This window comes from Pogonomyrmex barbatus, unplaced genomic scaffold (genome assembly GCF_055798465.1).
Source record: "Pogonomyrmex barbatus isolate J1 unplaced genomic scaffold, ASM5579846v1 scaffold4, whole genome shotgun sequence".
In the NCBI taxonomy this organism is placed as follows: domain Eukaryota; kingdom Metazoa; phylum Arthropoda; class Insecta; order Hymenoptera; family Formicidae; genus Pogonomyrmex; species Pogonomyrmex barbatus.
In genome coordinates, this window is record NW_028297138.1 from 7659725 (window position 1) to 7679223 (window position 19499).

Consider the following 19499-nt stretch of genomic DNA (forward strand, 5'->3'; position numbering starts at 1 on the left):
AAAACAGTTTTCTTTTTTCTTACGTTTCGTTATGTAGATTTTTTTATGTTTAGGATTTGGCAAAAGACACATTTAGCAGTATTATTTATTAATCAACCTTCGTTTTTAGTGCCCCTAAAGGCCATTATTTTCAAACATGAATTATTAAGTTTGAGGAAATTGAGCTAATAATAAACATGTAACATTAATGCTTGGCATCAACAATGTTTGTTCTTTCATGCTCAATTTTGTAATTAACGTAGCAGATTTCTTACAAAGCAGTATACATTTTTAATTTTGTAATTTAAAAGAAAGATATGGTTCAATAATTAAAAAGGCATCGCTTACTTGCTTTCGTTGGGGCAATATTGTCCTCGTTGCACATGTTTTTGTTATAATAAAATCGGCCTTGTATCTAATTAATCTGATGTTAACATAAGCGTAAAGCATGTGACACATGTAATCTAGATGCCGTTTGATACTATTCTATTCCGGAATTTCTTTCGCTTTGTGAAATGCAGCAGTCAGAAAACGATCCTTGTTGTGATCACGCTGTATCTGACGCACCTTCGCAGGAAACAAGTCCAGTTTCGTCTGGTTCTGTTAGTGTCCTCTTCCTAGGAGGCGGGTGTAGGGCTGGTGGGTGTAGGGACTGTCGTATTCGCGGATTGTTTCGCGCGTCTTCTTTTATTCAATAGGGGATTGTTTGTGTGATCGAGCTGCTTCAGACACGCCGTATCGTAATCTACGCGCATCGTCGCTAGCGATCGCGTCATTTCTTCTTGTACTTCAGGCCACATTTCCTCCCCTTCACGCAGAACACGTCCAGTGTGCAAGGGAGTAGCAGGTACCTCCATGTATTTCTATGAAAAAATAAGGAATTTTGGAGAAAATATCACAAAGAAAATTGAAATTAAGATTAGAATTTTATTGCAAAATGAATTCTTACGAAGATCCAGTTGTTACGCATTACAGCATCAATCTGCAACCTTTCTGCTGGATCTATACACAGCATGCCTTTGATAAGGGTCTTAGCTTCCTGACTTACGTTCGCCCATTCTGGATGAGGAAAGTCGTATTGTCCTAATCGGATTCTCTTTTTCATACCGGGGGAGATCGCTAGTCCATGGTTGCTATAGAATGGTGGAAAGCCGCACAATCTAGAAATAATAATGAATAATAATAATAATAAAGAAATAAATAATAAACAATAAACATATCTTAGTGTACAGCTTTAATTATAATTCAGTAACGAAACAATGAAAATCAAAAAATTAAGAATGCTATATTACTGCAGAAAAAATTGATGTAAAAAAACTTTTGAACAAATACGAAACACACTCACAATATGTACATGATTACTCCCAGTGACCAAATATCACAGCTCTTGTCATATTTTTCTGGTCCCAGAACTTCCGGGGCTAAAAATAATAAAAATCAATTATATATATTATTAAGATTTAATCATATGAATCTATATTCGCGTGGTAAAACGCGAAAACTTACCGACATAGTAAGGTGTATAACATGGTGTTTGTAATGTGTCTTTTAAATGTGTTTCCTTAGCGAATCCAAAGTCGGTGAGTTTTAAAATTCCAGTGCTGTCTAGAAATAAATGTATCCTATATTCCTTACTATTCTATTTATATACTAACAATTATATTACATACTAACATACTATCTATTATAATAATCTATTTCATTTTGTTATACACAATAAAGCATCACGAAATTAAGAACAAGAATACATGATTCATGCGTTATAACATTCCTATAAAATTGTAAATGTTGTAACATTTTTATGAAATTAGTTACTGTGATGTGTACATAAAGATGTGTAGATAAAAATTATCGTAATCTTTACAAATTTATGACTCTTCAAGGTCTGTAGATAATATGTAATTCATCGTTAAAATCATAAAATGTTGTGGATTGATAATTATTTTTAATTTGTCACACCTTATGAAAAAATAAATGATATAATATTTTCATTTACATTCCCTTACCAGGTTTGGAATATAAAAGATTCTCAGGTTTTAGATCCCTGTGAGTGATGTTCATATCATGAAGATGCTTTACCGCGACGCAAATTTCGTACATCACCTGCGCGGCCTCTGCAAAGAAACGTACGGTAAGTTTACGTAATTTCTAAAAATAGGAAAATTTTAGACAGACTTTTCGAATGTTAAAACTGTACCTCTTTCGGTAAAAGCACCGTCCTGCCTATCTTGTATCCTTTGAAACAGCTCTCCGCCTTCCATGCTGAAACAAAAAAAAGTTAAACATGAATTTGAAGGTTCACGCTTGTATGATAAATGCCGTTGCAGTCACAATAAAAAAGTCTATTACGTTGAATTGTTTATTAAAAAGTAACGCTTTTTTTTACATACCATTCCATGACTACCAGTAGACATTTATTTCCACTATAAGAATTTTCATATACATCTTTGACTTGGACTATGTGCCTACAATTTGACGCTCTCCAATGAAGTTCCACTTCTCTTCGCGCCTTCGCGCAGTCATGCAAGACCTGCAAATAGAGTGTCATTTAAATTCAGCATAATTAGGTAACGGAATCTCACATTGAGTTGCAAAAATAAAAGCGAAAAAAGAATTCAATATAATTACCAAACGAACTGAAAGCTCAATGGATTATAATTTTTTGTTATATTACTAGTGTAATGAAAATATGTAATTAATACAGGTGCTTTAAGTGCGACCGACGAAAATTTTTGATAAATAACTTGCAGATTCGAAATCGTCATTTATATCAGTATTTCACATTGCGTTTTCGTTATGTGTAACTAGCAGGTAAATGTTTGACTCATAATTTTATAACTATGTTTATCGAAAAAGCGACGTCATCGTGAGGATTTCCTAGATAAAGTCTTTTTTTACATCCTCTTCATCAACAAACCGTAGTACTAGAACGTGCGCAGCGTCTTACATAACAGACGCGATAAAAAACCATCCAACCATCGTAAAACTTGATAAACGAACGATTAATGATATCCAAAATAAATTAAAAATGTAGAGATATATATGGAATAAAAAAAAACTTGATACAATTGACGATGCTGAATATTATGAGAGCATGACTTTTTAATATTTATTAAATATCGTTTAAATCTCCAATTAAAAATCCAAGAATAATAAAATCTACGCAAATTTAAAATTTCATTCACTGTCAATTTTTCAAATTTTTATATATTTATTATTTAATTATTTTATATTAATTTAAATCTTTTTGGTTTCATTTTCCAAAAAGGATTTATTTCTAATCATTTATAATTTATAATACTTTGACATTCTGACTAGAAAAAAAAAATAATTTTTTAATAGATGAAACTGTCCTTGGAAATTAGATTAAACATTTTCATGTACAATTGAGCATAAAAATTGATAAAAGAACATGGATTCCATTTTCTCTCGCGTATGGAGGTGAATGACACACAAGTTACTGATGACACAACATAATTGGTCAATTATATCGGCATATTGTTCAAAATTTATCAGCAAATCGGCACACGGTATGTGCACGTGATATAAGTACCTTCTTTTGAATAAGCCTTGCTCGCTTAATTGCACTCTTTTGAGACGTGATCTTCTCGGACAATTGCACAGTTGTTACCACAGACGTCTATTGTGGTGAAGTGGAAAATACTAAAATAGCCATTGTCGGTCGTAACATGTACCGAAACGAAATTTATATATCATTTCCGAACGGCAGAGACGACTCATCAGCCGTCTCGTAAATCCGAGATGCTTAATACACCGTTTAATTTATGCGACATTGTGGAAATGAATAACGGAAGCGTCAAGTGCAAGTTTTTGGCAAGTTACTATCAAATTGTTATATTAAAATATTTGGAATTTTTGGAAGAATATTGAATTTTGTTTTAAATTAAAGTATCCACTGGAAGATACAACGCGAGGGATTGAAAATCAGATCAATGCCGCATTATCAAAGTGGATTTCTCGAAAGAGTCCGCTTCTTGATTGCCTCTTAATTGAAATAGCTGGAAACGTGAAGCGAGATTGGCGCAGTATCGTTACGTCGAAGAGTTCTTGAAAGAGTTAATCTATTTCAAGTTGAAACATCCGCGTTACATCAAGGGAAAATCAATAGTAAAACGGAAGAGGATGATTCGTGCACGCTCTTGTCGATCGGATCGTACGATCCGGAGGTATTCGGAGCACGCAAGATGTGAGATGTAGTGAAAAACGAGTCATAGAACCGGTTTCTGAGATTTCTACCTATTCCGAATCAAAGGTCGAAAACAGCGATAACAAGAGCGAACGAAAAAATGTTACGTGTATTGTGATAGGAGAAAAAACTACGTAATATCGCATAATATGCGAGGTTTTATAAAATTACATGATCGTTAAGAATAATAACAAAATTCGAAAATTATTATCGTTTTAACACGAACGCAACAAAATAAAATAGTTTAAGAAATAGAAAATCCATCGTTATCGATAGATGGATAGATTTACATACATATATTAAATTTCACTGTGCTTTCGCGATAACTGCACAGTTTTCAATACTTAGATAATTAGAATGATAATATTTCTAAAAAGACATCGTATATATATATATATATATATTTATTTTTTGCGTTGGCGTTATTCGTTTAGAGATGCAAAAGAGCATCTTGTACAAAGTATAAGAAAGTAGTTTTATAAAAAAATAGATTTCATTAAAGTCATGAAAATAACGAAACTATTCAGGCGGTTGTATGAAGATAAGCGGACTATCTTTAAGACGCTTCTGAAACCTTCGCGTTTTACGAAGGAGATGCATTTTCCCGTCGATCTTGTCCAACCTTGCGTGGGCGTGTAGTAGGAAAAGAAAAATACCAAAGTGATCACGTCGTGTCGAATACTAATATCGGACGCCGTAACAGAGTTGCGCTAACAAGATTAGCAGCTCCCTGAACGTGGAAGTCTACCTGCCGCGCGAAATAGACAGATGGACACGCCGGGATTGTCACTCTCTGATGGTTCTTGGCGACAAATCAAATTATATGCTCGTCGTCCTACGTCGCGTCGTTGCGTCGGAGAGACTCTACACGCTCGCCTATAAAAGCCAATAACGTAATCCGATGCAGCGCGACGACGTCACGGCTCGTGGAAGTGTACGATCGATCGTCTTCCTGGCTCTGTCTGACTATTACGTCGGTCATGGCAATACGTCAGTCACGCGGAATTGGAAAACTTTTTCATCAGTCGCGGAAAAGTCAATTGTTTGAGGGCAAAGTGTCGTGGCTTCGATACTTTGTTCCCTCGTCGTTTCTTCAGCCTGAATAGTGCGTCTGACGTAAGGCAAAATTGAGTATTTCCGTGAGAAAGGCCGCCTCGAAATTATATAATTAATATCATCTAATCTGCATAATTACGGTTAAAAATAAAGATATATAATTATAACTATCGTTGAAGTGAATTTCCATATTTTTTAGCGCAGCTTTCTTTCTAATCTTTTAATAAATTATCGCACTGTGATAGAATAGACAATGATTCTTAATCTTAGATAATAATACTGTCAAACACGAGAGTAGAATAGCGGCGAGACTCGATAAGGCAAGATAATTATCGGCGTCTAATAATCTTTCTATTTTTGAATTTAATATATTTATGATAATTACTCATGTACTCGCCAATTACATGTTATTCTCAATTAGCTTGAAATCTAGCTGTTCAAAGCCAAAGCTACGTGTTTTTCTCTTTAACAAATCGATAATGAAATGATATCAATTTCTTCCTCCCACGAGAAATTATTATTGCGCAAAATATTACTTCAGGATTCGAAGCCTGAATTTTTTATCTGTCCGAGGAAAATGTTTCCCTTCTTCCTGCGAAAAAATAAACAATTTTACATAGACAAAAATCGTAAAGCAGACTTTATTGTCGAGATAATGTAAGCGACATATTTCAATAATAGCATTATTTCAATATTTTAATAATATATCAAACGACATATTTCAATAAAATGTAAGCGACATATTTCAATACAATTTCCCTCTGGGAAAGATTCATATCAATCATGTAATTTTATCCGCGCGTTTCGGAAGAAACGCAGTATATGACATATTTCTTTCGGTCGAGGAATGCTGTAAATTCCTGCGAAACGATAACGTCCAAGACGACGGATGAGCAGACAGGTATAAAACGGCGCATGATGACGACCAACAAGAGGAAAACGTTGGTCGACTGACAACCGGCAATCAATCAACGGCAGCGAGAATTCGTAACGGTGAGAAACTGGCAACGAAACGACGCGACACGCGGTCGCGGCCGCGACGCGACGTGACGTCGACAAATATTGAATTTTTAATGACCGAACGTTAAAGCCGCGGAGGCCATCGGTGGCTCGTGTATTACATATCGCATGAGCGGTTGCATGTACCGTGTCATTGCGATAGACATGTAACTCGAAACGTAATTCCACCTCCCGCTGGATCGTTTTAAGAGCCGTTCGCAGAAACGTCAGTTGATGTTAAATGATGGGTTTCGAGCAATTCCTCTCTTCTGTCTCTCCTTCGGCTTTGTTTTTGAGGAAGAATGAGGAGACAATGGCAGCATTGTTGATAATTGGTGTTCACCGGAGTGACTTCAAGACGATGACTGATTCACAGAATTTACAAAACATATTAGAAACGTGTTACTCATGAATGTTACGTCACATATGTCAGTGTCGCTAAACCATCGATGACGCCAATTTCGGCTTTACGGCCTGCTGAATATGAGATTGTAATTAAGATCACAATGGGAAACAAAAACATCATTGACCAAAAGACACATTACCGTCACTCTTGAGAGAGTTAAACAGTAACATTATACCGTGATGTTATGCAATCGAGTATCGATCGTTGCAATAACCGGAGTGCAAATAGAATTAGCGATAAGATTGATGTCAATCGCTTTTGCGAAGATGCCTCGACGTGAATTCTATCAATAAAGAAGCGAGTCTGTGTTGATCGCACTTGTGTTAGATAAATTATTAGTCATTAATGTCATGATGTAATAGTTTTCTGCGATTTCAAACAGCGATTCCGCAGCCTAGACTGGATTTTTCTAAATTATATTAAAAGAATTGTTCGGTTACATTTACGTACATTTATGCACGATATTTTCTCTCAAAATTCATAAAAGTTAGACAGATCAAGTAATTTTCGGAGTACTGTTTACAAAAGTTACAAAGAGAATTGTTTATCTTAAGATTCAGCTGAAGCCACATCAATGAAATTGAATTCAGCATAAACAGTTATAATCTTTCTTAACTGTTTCCTTAAAGCGATTCTGATTAATGCAATAAAAGTTAGTGATTATTGTAAGAACGATCGTTGACGTTACATAATAATAATTGATCACAAAGCTTTTATTCCTAGAACATGAATCAGCCAAGATGTGAAGAGTGATTTCAAACCAATTCGTTTTTAACGTTTTTAACAAAAATTATTATCGAAAATTTTACAAAAATTCGGTGAAAAAAAAAATCGTCAATTAATTCCTACCATTGCAATTCTGAGTTTCTTTTATCTAAGCAAATTAATTAAATCTTTTATCAAAGTTGCGTAAAATGAGCATGCTTTCGATCACGTGTAATTGATAAGTTTCCTGTATTTATCTGTCGACGATTACCTGCCAATTTCCGTCGTACGCATACGATCGATTCGACAATGCTATTATTCAATGGCAACGATATCCGTGAATTCCTCCTTCTGCATTGTCATCGCCGCTAAGAAGAGAAGAACGAAGGATCTGTCCGTATCTCACGATCGATCTGTCAATATTCATCAGCGTCGACATGTACGTGAACTGATACAGCGGCTTGACTCTTGAGCCGATTTTAATGATCGCGTCACTTATTATTAGACCTTCGACGATAGGAATCCTTCATCGGAATCCTCCTCCCTCTCCCTCGCCTCTTTCCGATAGCGTTCTCCGGTGCCATTGACCATTTTCGCGCCGGAAAGAAGGATGAGATCATCGGGGAATATATATAAAACTCTGCGGAGAAACGACGATGCAAGTCTTTTTTCAGCCCGACCTGGTCGGGCGCTCGCGCGTGCTTGCATCAAATGTCTCCACTCGGGGGACGGAGGAGGGGAAGAGGGAGAATGCAGTTTTATGACGCGCCGCTGGAAAAACGCGCGACGAAGTGTCAATAATCGCAAGCCTGAACGCTGACGACACGCGAACGACACGTGTAACGATGGAAAATAAGAGAGAGAGAGAGAGAGAGAGAGAGAGAGAGAGAGAGAGAGAGAGAGAACGATCGGTATATCGGGGAACGAGACGATGTGAACGCACGTGATTTTTCGCAACTTTATCTCGCGTCGCACGTGTCGTGGAATGCAGTGAGAGAAGAATAATTAGCTAAATGGTATTTTTAGTAATCGCGTAAGGGTTTGAACGCTCGTTCGATAGAGAGGTATCATTAGTCGAGAGATTTCCGAGTGGGTGTCTCGAGCAGGAAGGAGAAAAGGCGCTTTCCGCGAACGCGCGAAAATGTTGACGATCAACGCCGATATTTCCGCAAACTGCAGCGTCGTCATATGATGCTGCGAAAAATTGCGGTCTTCGCGGTATTCCGCGATACCGCGAACGCACCGCCCGACTTTTTCGCGCGGAAAGAACATTCCGATTATTTTTGTAACGAATCCGAGAAGTCGCGACCGCGATATCTTTTCACGATGAGAGTGAGCTTTTTTACAGACGAGGAACGAGGCGTTTTACGCTACCGACCTTTAGACTCTCTCTTTCTCTGGAAGAAATAACTCTCAATTGAGTTTCGCGTAAAAAGAACCAAGCGCCCGAATCTAAAAAAAATAAGCTTCTGAAATTTTCTCTGCGAAAGAGAAACATTACTATAATCGCTACGTACTTACTATGAAAATAATTTATAGAGTACAAAGTCTAGTTTTTGATACAACAAATTTCTGGTTTACAGATTAATAAATTTGAAAATATACCGACCTGAAAAGACAAAAGAAAATTATATACTGTGACGTACGACATACATACAAGTGCCATTGTGATACTCGTAATCGGTCATCGGCATTTTATGTATCTGCAGTCGCGATTAACATTCCACATTAAATTGTATATTATTTTTGCAATTCACAAAAATCGTATGATATCGCCTTTGCACACGGATTTTTTGCTAGAATCTAAAAATTTGACCAGAAATCTGAAAAATAATTGTGATGGATCATAGAGCGTTAAAATAATATTGCAAACTTTGTTTATATTTTAGCAACGTTTGAACATCTTAGAGAAGTATTATTTTGATGGCCCAACAAGATTATTTTTCAGATTTATATCCAGCAAAATTATTCTTTCTGTACAGAGAAGTAACTTTCGCGAACAATCTTATGTTGATTCGAAAACACGCGATGTTCGCCGAAGCGCGACAAGTCACAATAAAAGTAAGAAAGCAATTTGGAAAATTGCACGAAGCAAACAACACTTACAAAAATAAAATTTTCGTTGAGAAACGCTCGGCTGTGAACTCGACTGTGAAGAATGCAATATGAATTTCTGCATATATTTTGATAATTAAAGATATTGTGCGGCATAATACGCAAGAAACAATGTTTTTTCTGAAATGTTTAAAAATTTGTTCAGATATAAACAAATTCTAAGATTCTGATATATTAATATAAATAACAATAAAATAAGCGGAGAATAAGACAGACAAATATTATAAGATAATATAAGAAATAATATAAGAAATAATATAAGAAACAAATATTAATTTCTAATAAAATTAATTTTATAAATCTTGTACGTTTTGATCAATTTTTTGATCATCTTTAGCAAAGATATATGTAAGTATGTGCGATAATTAGGCCAGATATAAATCTGAAAATAATATTGTTGGACCATCAAAATAATTATGTAAGATAAAAATGATAATGTTGCAAAATTTTTCGTTATTCTAACAATCAATTTGAGTGTCCTACATAAATATTTGGTGATCCGACAAAATTATGTTTAAATTTGTATCTAAATTTTTAAATATTTCAACAAAAATGTTCTTTCCGTGCACGAGTTGCTGCAAGATACGCAATACAAAATATATATTTTATCATACCGAAAATTATCAGAAAATGAGTTAAGCCATTCAGATAATAACGATATAACAAGATATCGATATGATGGCATATGTTAATATGAATATTTCCTAAATAAGATTCACACAATTTGATCAGTTAATTACATCGATTTATCGGACCTCATCGTTCACGCATTTGTTAGCCATGTGACTGAAATAATCTCTATCGTAAAATCGAAGAGACTACGTAGCAATCTTATCTATGCCGCGTATGACTTTCAAACGAGATACATCGTGGGACATAAATCACAGATGAAGCTTCTTACAATTACAGCCTGCGGAGATATGGTCCAGCAATATTGAATAATTTTTTATTGAGGATTGATAAGTGCGTATCTCAATGTTGTTCACGCAAAGAACAGTTTTACTGAAGTATACAAAGATTTGATCAGATACAAATTTGAAAATAATTCTTTTAACCCGCCAAAATATTTAGCCGTTGAAATTGCTAGATATAAAAAAAAAATTTACAATATAATCATCATGTTTAAGCATAATTATTTTGATGGCCCAACAAAATTGTATTCAAATCTGGCCAAATGTTTAGATATTTTAGTAAAAGCGTTCTTTCCATATTTAGATCTTTAAATTAGGTTTTTTTTTATAACTAATGTATACTTTAAACTAATGTACACTTTTACTTAAAATGAAATAGATATATATTCGAAATTTGATGAAAGCTAATTTTATAAAAGCTTGATAAAAAAGATAGAAAGTTTTAGTGCAACTCAATGCGGAAATAGAAAATTGAGCCTCTTGTCTCGTGAATAGAGCCGAAGTCGCGGCTTGATAAATGAGAATGCATCGACGACTCTCTCGAGGAGAAATTCCCACCAAGTTGACTGAATTTTTTTGCGGGTCAACGAAATGGGCGGCGAAGAGATAATGTTAAGGGGCCTGAATCGCATCGAACGAGGAAATCACCGGGATATAAATAGAGGATGACTCGCGCTTGGACGACGCGATTCGAGCAGGTATCGATACGCGCCGGATCGGCGTTCCTTCAAAGAAGTGTCAACGCTTCGGATTAACGCCTTTAGATCGGCGGTGCGTCGTTCTCGCACTGCCGTCTTAAAAATAGCCGAGGACGCGCGAGAAGGCGCATCGCGAGATGGACGAGAAAAGCCGATGCGTAATAAATTCCTCCTCGCCTTCCGATAAGAAACGGCTCGATCCCAATGCACCTCGAGCCTTTATTTCGCGCCTGTGAAATATATGATCATATTTCGACTCGCTTCTAAAACCTAAGCGCAGCCATTTCAAACTGTCTTATCTAAATCATCTTGATAGACTTTGAACCGCCAACTTTCTCTCAATGTGGAAATGAAATATTTAACTGATAATTTTACTGACGTTTTATCTCCATAGGCCTAAAAACTTGACCGGAAATATACAGAAAATAATTTTGTTAGGCCGTTAAAATATTTACGTAAAACATTCGAATTGATTGTCAAAATATTAAAAAACTTTTGTGGTATAACAATTACGTTTATCTTCCATAATTATTCTGCTGAACCAATAAAATTATAGTGTTGTCGATTATAGTGGATTTTGATTTCGGCTTATGCTATCACAGTGCACTTCCTGTATCTAAAGCGAGATGAACATAGAGTGCAATTATTGGAAAAAAAATGAATGAAAAAAGCGGGTACAGAAAGCGCACTGTGACTGCATTAACCCGGATCAAAACTCACTGCAATCAAAAAACGTTTATTTTCGGATTATATATTGTCAAATTTTTAAATGCTCCGACAAAAGCATTTTTTCCATATAGAATCTTATATTTTTTTCAGATAAATTTGTAAAGCCTCAAAGAGATAATTTATCAAGTTCCGAACTCGCGAAGCGGAAGCACTCACTTTAAGAGCATATTTCTCCCTCGTGTTCCGGTCATAACACTGGACCACCTTGCCGTTGATCCCGAGGCCCAGCACGTGGTTACTAATCTCGTAGTCGTCCGTGATCGGCGTGACTTTCGGCGACAGCCGACTGTTCAGCGGATGCTCCATTCTCCTTCTGTCCACGGCCACGGCTTCCGGTATTTTCTGTTCCGGTATCTGATCGTAGTCCTGCCTGATCACCTGCGTCACGACCACCGGTGGCGCCGAACGCTTGCGCCTGCTCTCCTGCTGCTCGTTCTCGTCGAGAACAGCCCTCTTGGACTTCCTGCAAACGCGAGGATACACCCGTCATTTCCTGACGCGAGGTGCGAGGGACGGGCGCGCGGACGGACGCGAAGGTCGCGCGCATAAGGCGCGCGGAAAAATACGATGCTCCAGATTACGCGGCGATAACGCAGACCGATAACGCGCTGCTATATCGAAACGCGAAACGAGGTAACGACAATCCTCCGTGTACTCGAAATATATCGCTGCACTACATCGTAATACGCCGATTTGGCTGAAGTGTCTAAAAATTTGATCAGATATAAATTTGAGAATAATTTTTCGGGTCATCGCCAAATAATTGTGTAAGACGCTCAAACGTGTTGATAACACTGTGATAATTTTTTATCTAGCAATTCTAGCAATTTGAACTATTACGTAATTATTTTAATAGTTCAATACAATTATTTTCAGATTCTGTATTTGGACAAATTTTTAGACACTCTAGTAAAACTATTTCTTTCGTGAATGCGTTAATCATATTACTCAATGCACATTTATCCTTAAAAGAAATTCGCTCGCGTGAGTGAAGTAAAGTTCACCGAATAAGGATAAGAGAACTTCGAAATCTGAATGAAATGTTAACGATGGATGAATCACGTAGAAACGTGAACACGTCTGTGAAAATTAATTATAAATATCCGTAATATTTATGTTTGAGAAATATTCGTTTACTATGTCAGCCAGGTGCTGCTGAGACATATGCTTCAATGAAATTGTGTAACTTTCCTCAAAGAATGTGCAAGATTTGTGTTATTTTGTGTATATACGTACACCCATGCTCTACCCACACAGTCTTACTTATACGGCGCGTATTTGTCTTGTAAGTTGCAGCACACCGCAATGCAGTGCACCGTGATTTTCCAATTGCAATCGGGAATATTGCGTGCGCGCATTTGCATGACGTAAGAATTGCACCGCCATAATATATATAGACATCTCGCAACCGCCAGTACTCCATTCATCTGTGTACGAAAGGCGGTACTGGCTCAACGCGTATCAAATGGCGAAATAATCCGACGATTAAAAATAAAAGAGTTATTAGCGATATCGAAACAGCACATCGAACACACAGCGAACAGCTGGCCAACATAAAGATATTTGCTAAGATGATCGTCCCAATTATGGGCCGTATTAATTCCGGATCAAACTTATATTAACGTATGACAATGTATATATGTATAATCGAAATTAAAACTATTTGTTATATTCTTTAATATTTTTATGAAACCATTTACTTTTTCAAATAGTAATATTTAAAAGAAAGATAAATGGGATAGTTTTCTTCAATACTTGAAATTACATAAATCCTTTAAGCCTGGTTTGTATTAAATACTATTATATTGTGTAAGATAAAATAATATAAGTTTGAATATTATTAAAAAATAATTCAACAGTAATTCAATATTAAATAAAAATATGTGCCAATCCGTAATTGGAATATATGCGTAAACATTTTAATTTTTTTGCAACTCAATCAATTTATTAAAAGAATAATTTTTTTCTTTGATATTGCTGCTTATCAGTATTAATATTTTTTTAAATGTTTAATTAATAAACTTGCAGAAATAAATAAAAGTTACTTTAACCTTAAACGACCCATAATTAGAATCATCATCTTATAGAAAATAAATTGTCGAGAAACTATTAGAGAACTACTTTGAAAATAATTACAAATTACACAAATTATTAGGATAACAAATTAGGATTTACTGTTAATATTGAGTGATCTGTTAAATAATTAGCGATCATTATTAAAAAGTGCTCGTAAGTAATATTGCGCGAAACGAACATTAAAAAAAGAAATAGACGTCAGCGATGGACTGTTAATTAGACTACCATTGTATCGCTTAGCATTTGAAGATTACGTATAAATACTTACAGAGATATTCACCAAAGATAGCATTGATCAGCCTTCGATAATGTGAATAAATTACAAGTAGATTTAGAATTGTAGATATTTCTCAAATGTAATCAACGGTAGCGATTAGCAGGCCATTTACGCATCGGCAGAATTCAAGTTCCGATTGTCCTAAGCGGGAAATTAGTGGAGCAGCAGATTCGATCAGCGCAGCATTACATAAACCGCAATCTCCTCTCGTTACTCCCGTCCTAAAAGAGCCGCGCAATTATCGCGAAATGCAATCAGCAATGTCAGCAGTGCATCGACGCACCGACGAATCGTTCATCGGGAGAGTTGCATCAACGATTTTGGTTGATCGACTGATTGATCTTTTTTTCCTGGATTGATTCTCAAATAGAATCAGGGAAAGTTCTGTTAATCGAGATCGAGAAAAAAAAAATGTAAAAAAATCAAGCAATTCTAGCTCGTTTCATTTTAATCGGAAAGACTGTAATTCTCGTTCTCCTTTATATTAAGAATGTAGATCTTTTACAGTTTATGACATGATAAACAAGATTCCTCCGATCTGAGAAGCATATACGTTGAAAACTTTTTATGCTAATCAACCATATATGTGATTAGTAAGAGGGAAATACATCTTTCTGATTTAAATATGAAGCGATACGATTAAGGCGGGAAAATCCAATTAGATGTGGTCAGTCAATAAAATAGTTGGTGCAACCAGCCCTCTTCGGATGCTCGCGTTGCGGGAGGACGTTTATGACGTAAATGTACGTGTAAATCTTCAGGTTTTATACTCTCTCTTTCTCTCTCTCTCTCTCTCTCTCTCTCTCTCTCTCTCTCTCTTTCTCTCCCTCTCTTTCACGCAGATAGGAAATAAAGATAAAAGAGACCTCCAAAATCTCCACTTAGTTGCCGACTTCGGCATCGATGTGGCTCTCGATTTTCGCACGGCTAAATCCCGATTTCGTCGGGAAGACAAAAGCATCACCACCCGCCCCGCGTCGGTAAAAGCCGAGGTACAGGGCTCCCAGGGGACGACCTCCCAGATGCAATCGAGCTTTTGGGGCGATTTACCACACGGTGCGGTGTCGTTATGGAAAAAGAGGTCCGCCCACTGAGATTATCCCGCACGGCGCGTTGCAGAGGAAAAGAGATAAGCTTTAGTCCGGCCGGTCTCGTTTTGCCTTCGCTTTTGCGGTTCGCTTTTTTTTTTTCGTTTTATAAATCAAGCCAAAGGGTAATCGGCCCCGCCAGCTGAAAACTAAAGATAAAGAGACCAATGAAATAAAATTAAGTCGCACCGAAAATTCGCACAAAAGCGTCGTGAGTCAGGGCTTGACGAAGCGAGCGCGCGTTTCCCGGAAGCTAACAAATATTCCACACCAATGATCGTAAGTCGGATACATCGCCGTGTTACTTCCGGCGTTCCGCTGCGCCTTCGGAAACACGCATCCGGAATTATTAAGGTTTCAAGTTAAGTTAACGTCTCTCCAGCGTTCGTGAGGAGCGTTTGTAAAAGCCTCGATAATTTTTAATCGAATCGAGCCAATCTTCTTACATCTCATTTCTTTTTGTCAAAATAATTTTAATTGGAGAAAGAATTGGAAGTGATATTTAAAGAAATAAAATTATTAAAAATGCAAAAAATTGAGTTTTCTGCTAGGAATTTCGTCTCGGCGTAGAACGACGTTTCTCGTCGGAAAATTCCGAAAATATCCTTGAACTGATTCGCTCCGAGGCACAGGGCCGAAAGTGACAACTTTATCACGCGCGTGTTTTCCATTCATACATTCCTCTCGCAGAGAATCCACGCCGTCATGTTACGCGAATCGTGCCAGTGAGTGCCAATGATTGGATTCATAGGCGATTAAGAGAAAAGCGAAGCGCGTGCTGAGTCGCAGCCTGGGAAACACATTTGCATATAATCATGTCATATCGTATCAACAGTCATTCAATTAGCATGAATAATCGCCGTCGTTACGCAAAACCCCGTTACGGCGGGATGATTTCAAACCCTCGAATCAACAAGATCAATATTTCTGTCGAGTCCAATGGGGAAAAAAATACATTTTATCGCGGAAAATCATCTTTGCGCTGCGAGCGAGTTTTCCACGTGCGTTTTCCTCGAAGGAAAAGATGAATGAAAAGTATGAATGAAAAGAAAAACGCATGAGGAAATAAATCCAATCGCTTGTATCGCGTTAGTAATCGACGAGATCGGCCCAGGATTGGCGAAAAAACAGAGAATGAAAAAAGGTTTATCGATTTAAGGGTTCGAAACTGGTGAACGCGCAGACAAAAGACTTCTCTCTCTCTCTCTCTCTCTCTCTCTCTCTCTCTCTCTCTCTCTCTCTCTCACTCCTTTCTTTCTCTCTCTGTCTGTCTCTCATATGGTTGTCACGGAATACGTCGTCTTGGAATTTTGTTTGCCCAACATCGAGAATCGCGCGTCATGCACAGATATGAAAAGCGACAATGACAGTCACGTTTAAATGTTCAATGCGGGTAAAAAGAATAAAGCCAAAGAGCCACCGCGTGCTCCATTAATCGGCAATAAATGCAAAAACATTGAGCGTTGTGAACGTGACGTAACAATAAAGTTCGAGCATGCAAAGCCGAGGATGTATACGACATAAGCTCCAATTTAGAAACTCCCCTTGCTTCCGATGTCGAACACATTGCGCTCATCCTATCAAATATACTTCACTTGCAAACATTCATATATACATTTTATTACATAAAATCATATTCTTTTTACACGAATCTTTTTGCTTTAAGCGTTTAAAGTTCCATGGCTTTTAATGTGAATGCAACTTCTGAAGAAATATATGATATGAAGTTTTCAAAACCTAACTTGAAATATGACGAATAGTTTCTTATTCTTATAAATAAAATAATATTTTTGACTTAAGAATTCAGTTGCGAATAGATAATATGATAGATTTTTCTATCCTTTATAGAAAGTAAAAGTACTTTTTATTAGAAGTACTTTTGAATAAAAATTCAGTCAGGCAAATAAGAAGATAATATAATTTTTATTTTTTCAAATGTGTTTTTAATAGAAATATTTATATATAAATTTTTTATAAATATTTAATATTTATCAAATATTTTCAACAAGAAAATTTCACACAAACAAAAATAAAAAAGTAAGCATAAAAAATTAAGCAAAAAATTAAGCAAAAGTTAAAAAAAAGAAAGTCATATTTTATTCTATTCTTGAATTACAGACAAAATGAAATCAATCGAGATAGGCTTTGGAAACAGATGATTCATTCACAAACACTGTAATGCAATCACGCGCTCAAACTCCCTCCTCGCGTCGAAATGTACAAATATATAAATAAATGCGAAAGTAAAAATAAATGACAGATCACAGCTTGAGCTACATGAATATCGACGTGTCTGAGGAAAGTGAGTTCGAAGCGAGTGAAAATACAGGGATTAAATCGAAATAAAAGCAGCTCCGAATATCAGCTCAGATCGTTAACAACATGGAGTATCGAGAAACGGAGCATTACGTACCCGATGTGCCTTAGATTCTTGTCACGGTTATTAATCGCACGCGAGTCGAGCTGTCCTCGCCGGCATCGTTGACGCGCAGCGTCGATCAAAGCTGAAAACGCGAGCCGCAGCGGCGACTGACCCGTCGATCGCGCGTTCGACAAACGAAGGCCAAAGGCCGAAAAACGCGTCTCGCGTCCCGAATCCCCGTATGCGAGGAACGGAGAGAGAAAAATCCGAGTCGACGAAAGATGCGTCGAACCGGTTGTCTTTTATACACTCGTCACCGGTTCGTTGCGAGGATTCGCGCGAGATCGTCGCTGATCGCTGCGTCGAGTGTTGCGCGACGTTGAGCAACCGGCCGAGTTGGACGAGCGACTGAGATTACTCTCCTCGCGCCGCGGCGCGTCGATCGGACGCTCTCTCGTGCGAGGGAAGTGCGGGACGGGGGACGAGGACGCTAAAGACCCACGCGTAAAAAACGCTCCACGAGCACTAACGGCGGCGCCTCTCGCGGCGATCCTGCACCGTGACTCACTCACTGCGCAGGGCCGCGATCTCAGGGCCGAATTAGGGCCTGCGCACAATGGAGGAAATGTTAGGAATAAATATTAAATTTTAGAAATAAAAGTCCGGAATAAAAATTAAACGTAACGCACAATGAATACGAGTAAGTATAAAATATAACTATATTCTACACTTTATATTCATTGTGCGTTACGTTTAATTTTTATTCCAAATTTTCATTTTCAAAATTTAATATTTATTCCCTTGTCCCTAATATTTTCTCCATTGTGTGCAGACTTAAGTCCTCTCCTTAAGTCCTCATATTCTGAATCCTCTTTTATCTGATTTTTGTGATAAAACGTGCCTCTAAAAGTGACTTATTTGTTTAGCTGTGAGTCATTTTTGTATCGAATAAAAGGATTCAGAATATGGGCTTTAAACCTTACAGACAATGGAGGAAATATTAGGAATAGGAATAAATATTAAAAGTTATTCTACAGTAACTTAATATTAGATATATATTTTTTTATACATTTTTTCAAATCTGAATTCATGAAGCATATTGAATTTATCGATTAAGTTACAAAGTGTAGAATAATTTTTGTTTATAATTACATTTTCGACATGTCTCTCATAAATATTAACCATGTAAAATTATTTTAATATATAAGATTATTAATTTGATAACACCTAATTTAAAGTAGATCGTATGAAATAAATTCTAACAAATGAAATGATATTTATTATAACTTCACAAGATTATACTCGATCTGGTGTTCATGTTTTATAGTATGAATACTTAAAGTGATTTTAAAGATAAGATTATCATCTTAAAAAATTCATAATGCATGAAATATTGTTTAGAATATTTAGAGTAATATATTTTTGTGCCAAATAAAATTATATATAATAGATAACTATTCATACTCTTGATCCTTCTGAAGTGAAAAAAAAAAAAGATAGATTTGGAGTCAACTTTGTTTCCAGCTTTGCAATTATATATAATTATTGTTTTTTATTTCATTGCGCCTATTTTTATCTTAAATTGAATTTCATTTCATTTAATTTGATAACTTCTTCATTCGAAAGAAGAAACATTATAATTTCATTACGACTCGACGCCACAGCGAACTCGAACTCCGACACTGGCTGATTCCATGTGGCATTACGCGACACGCAAGCGCCGTTCGCGGAAGCGCGCTTTCTCTAGAAAGTTTAATCCTTTCGCTCGTAGGGATATTGACCCGAGATATTATGTCTAATTATATACAATCGTTGATCAACATTTTATTTTTACTTAAAAATTATAAAAATGCAATAGCAATTGATTTCTGCCAAAATAAGAAATCAGACA

General features: G+C 36.5%; 1 protein-coding gene across 2 annotated transcripts; it reads right to left on the bottom strand.

The window, feature by feature from the left end:
• Positions 1 to 7: 7 nt before the first annotated feature.
• On the bottom strand, positions 8 to 18122 carry LOC105425719 (MAP kinase-activated protein kinase 2). Of its 2 annotated transcripts, XM_011636601.2 has the most exons (10): positions 17660 to 18122; positions 15025 to 15395; positions 11962 to 12268; positions 2370 to 2509; positions 2177 to 2241; positions 1986 to 2093; positions 1486 to 1584; positions 1325 to 1400; positions 929 to 1139; positions 8 to 842 (listed from the first exon to the last, which is right to left on the bottom strand). In XM_011636601.2, the coding sequence occupies exons 2-10, from the start codon at positions 15117 to 15119 to the stop codon at positions 597 to 599; spliced, it is 1347 nt and encodes a 448-aa protein (XP_011634903.2). In that variant the 5' UTR covers positions 15120 to 15395; positions 17660 to 18122; the 3' UTR covers positions 8 to 596. The 2 variants fall into 2 exon arrangements, with proteins under 2 accessions (XP_011634903.2, XP_011634904.1); XM_011636602.3 differs by lacking the exon at positions 15025 to 15395 and having other exon boundaries at positions 17660 to 18117.
• Positions 18123 to 19499: the final 1377 nt, after the last annotated feature.

Bases quoted from the DNA above. Each gene is read 5' to 3' on its own strand.
- LOC105425719 (XM_011636601.2), bottom strand. From the start codon at position 15,119: ATGCTTTTGTCTTCCCGACGAAATCGGGATTTAGCCGTGCGAAAATCG. The intron at 2,510-11,961 runs GTGAGTGCTTCC...CTCTATTTGCAG, and splicing joins GGGAGAAATATGCTCTTAAA to GTCTTGCATGACTGCGCGAA. The intron at 1,140-1,324 runs GTGAGTGTGTTT...TATTATTTCTAG, and splicing joins GGAGTAATCATGTACATATT to ATTGTGCGGCTTTCCACCAT.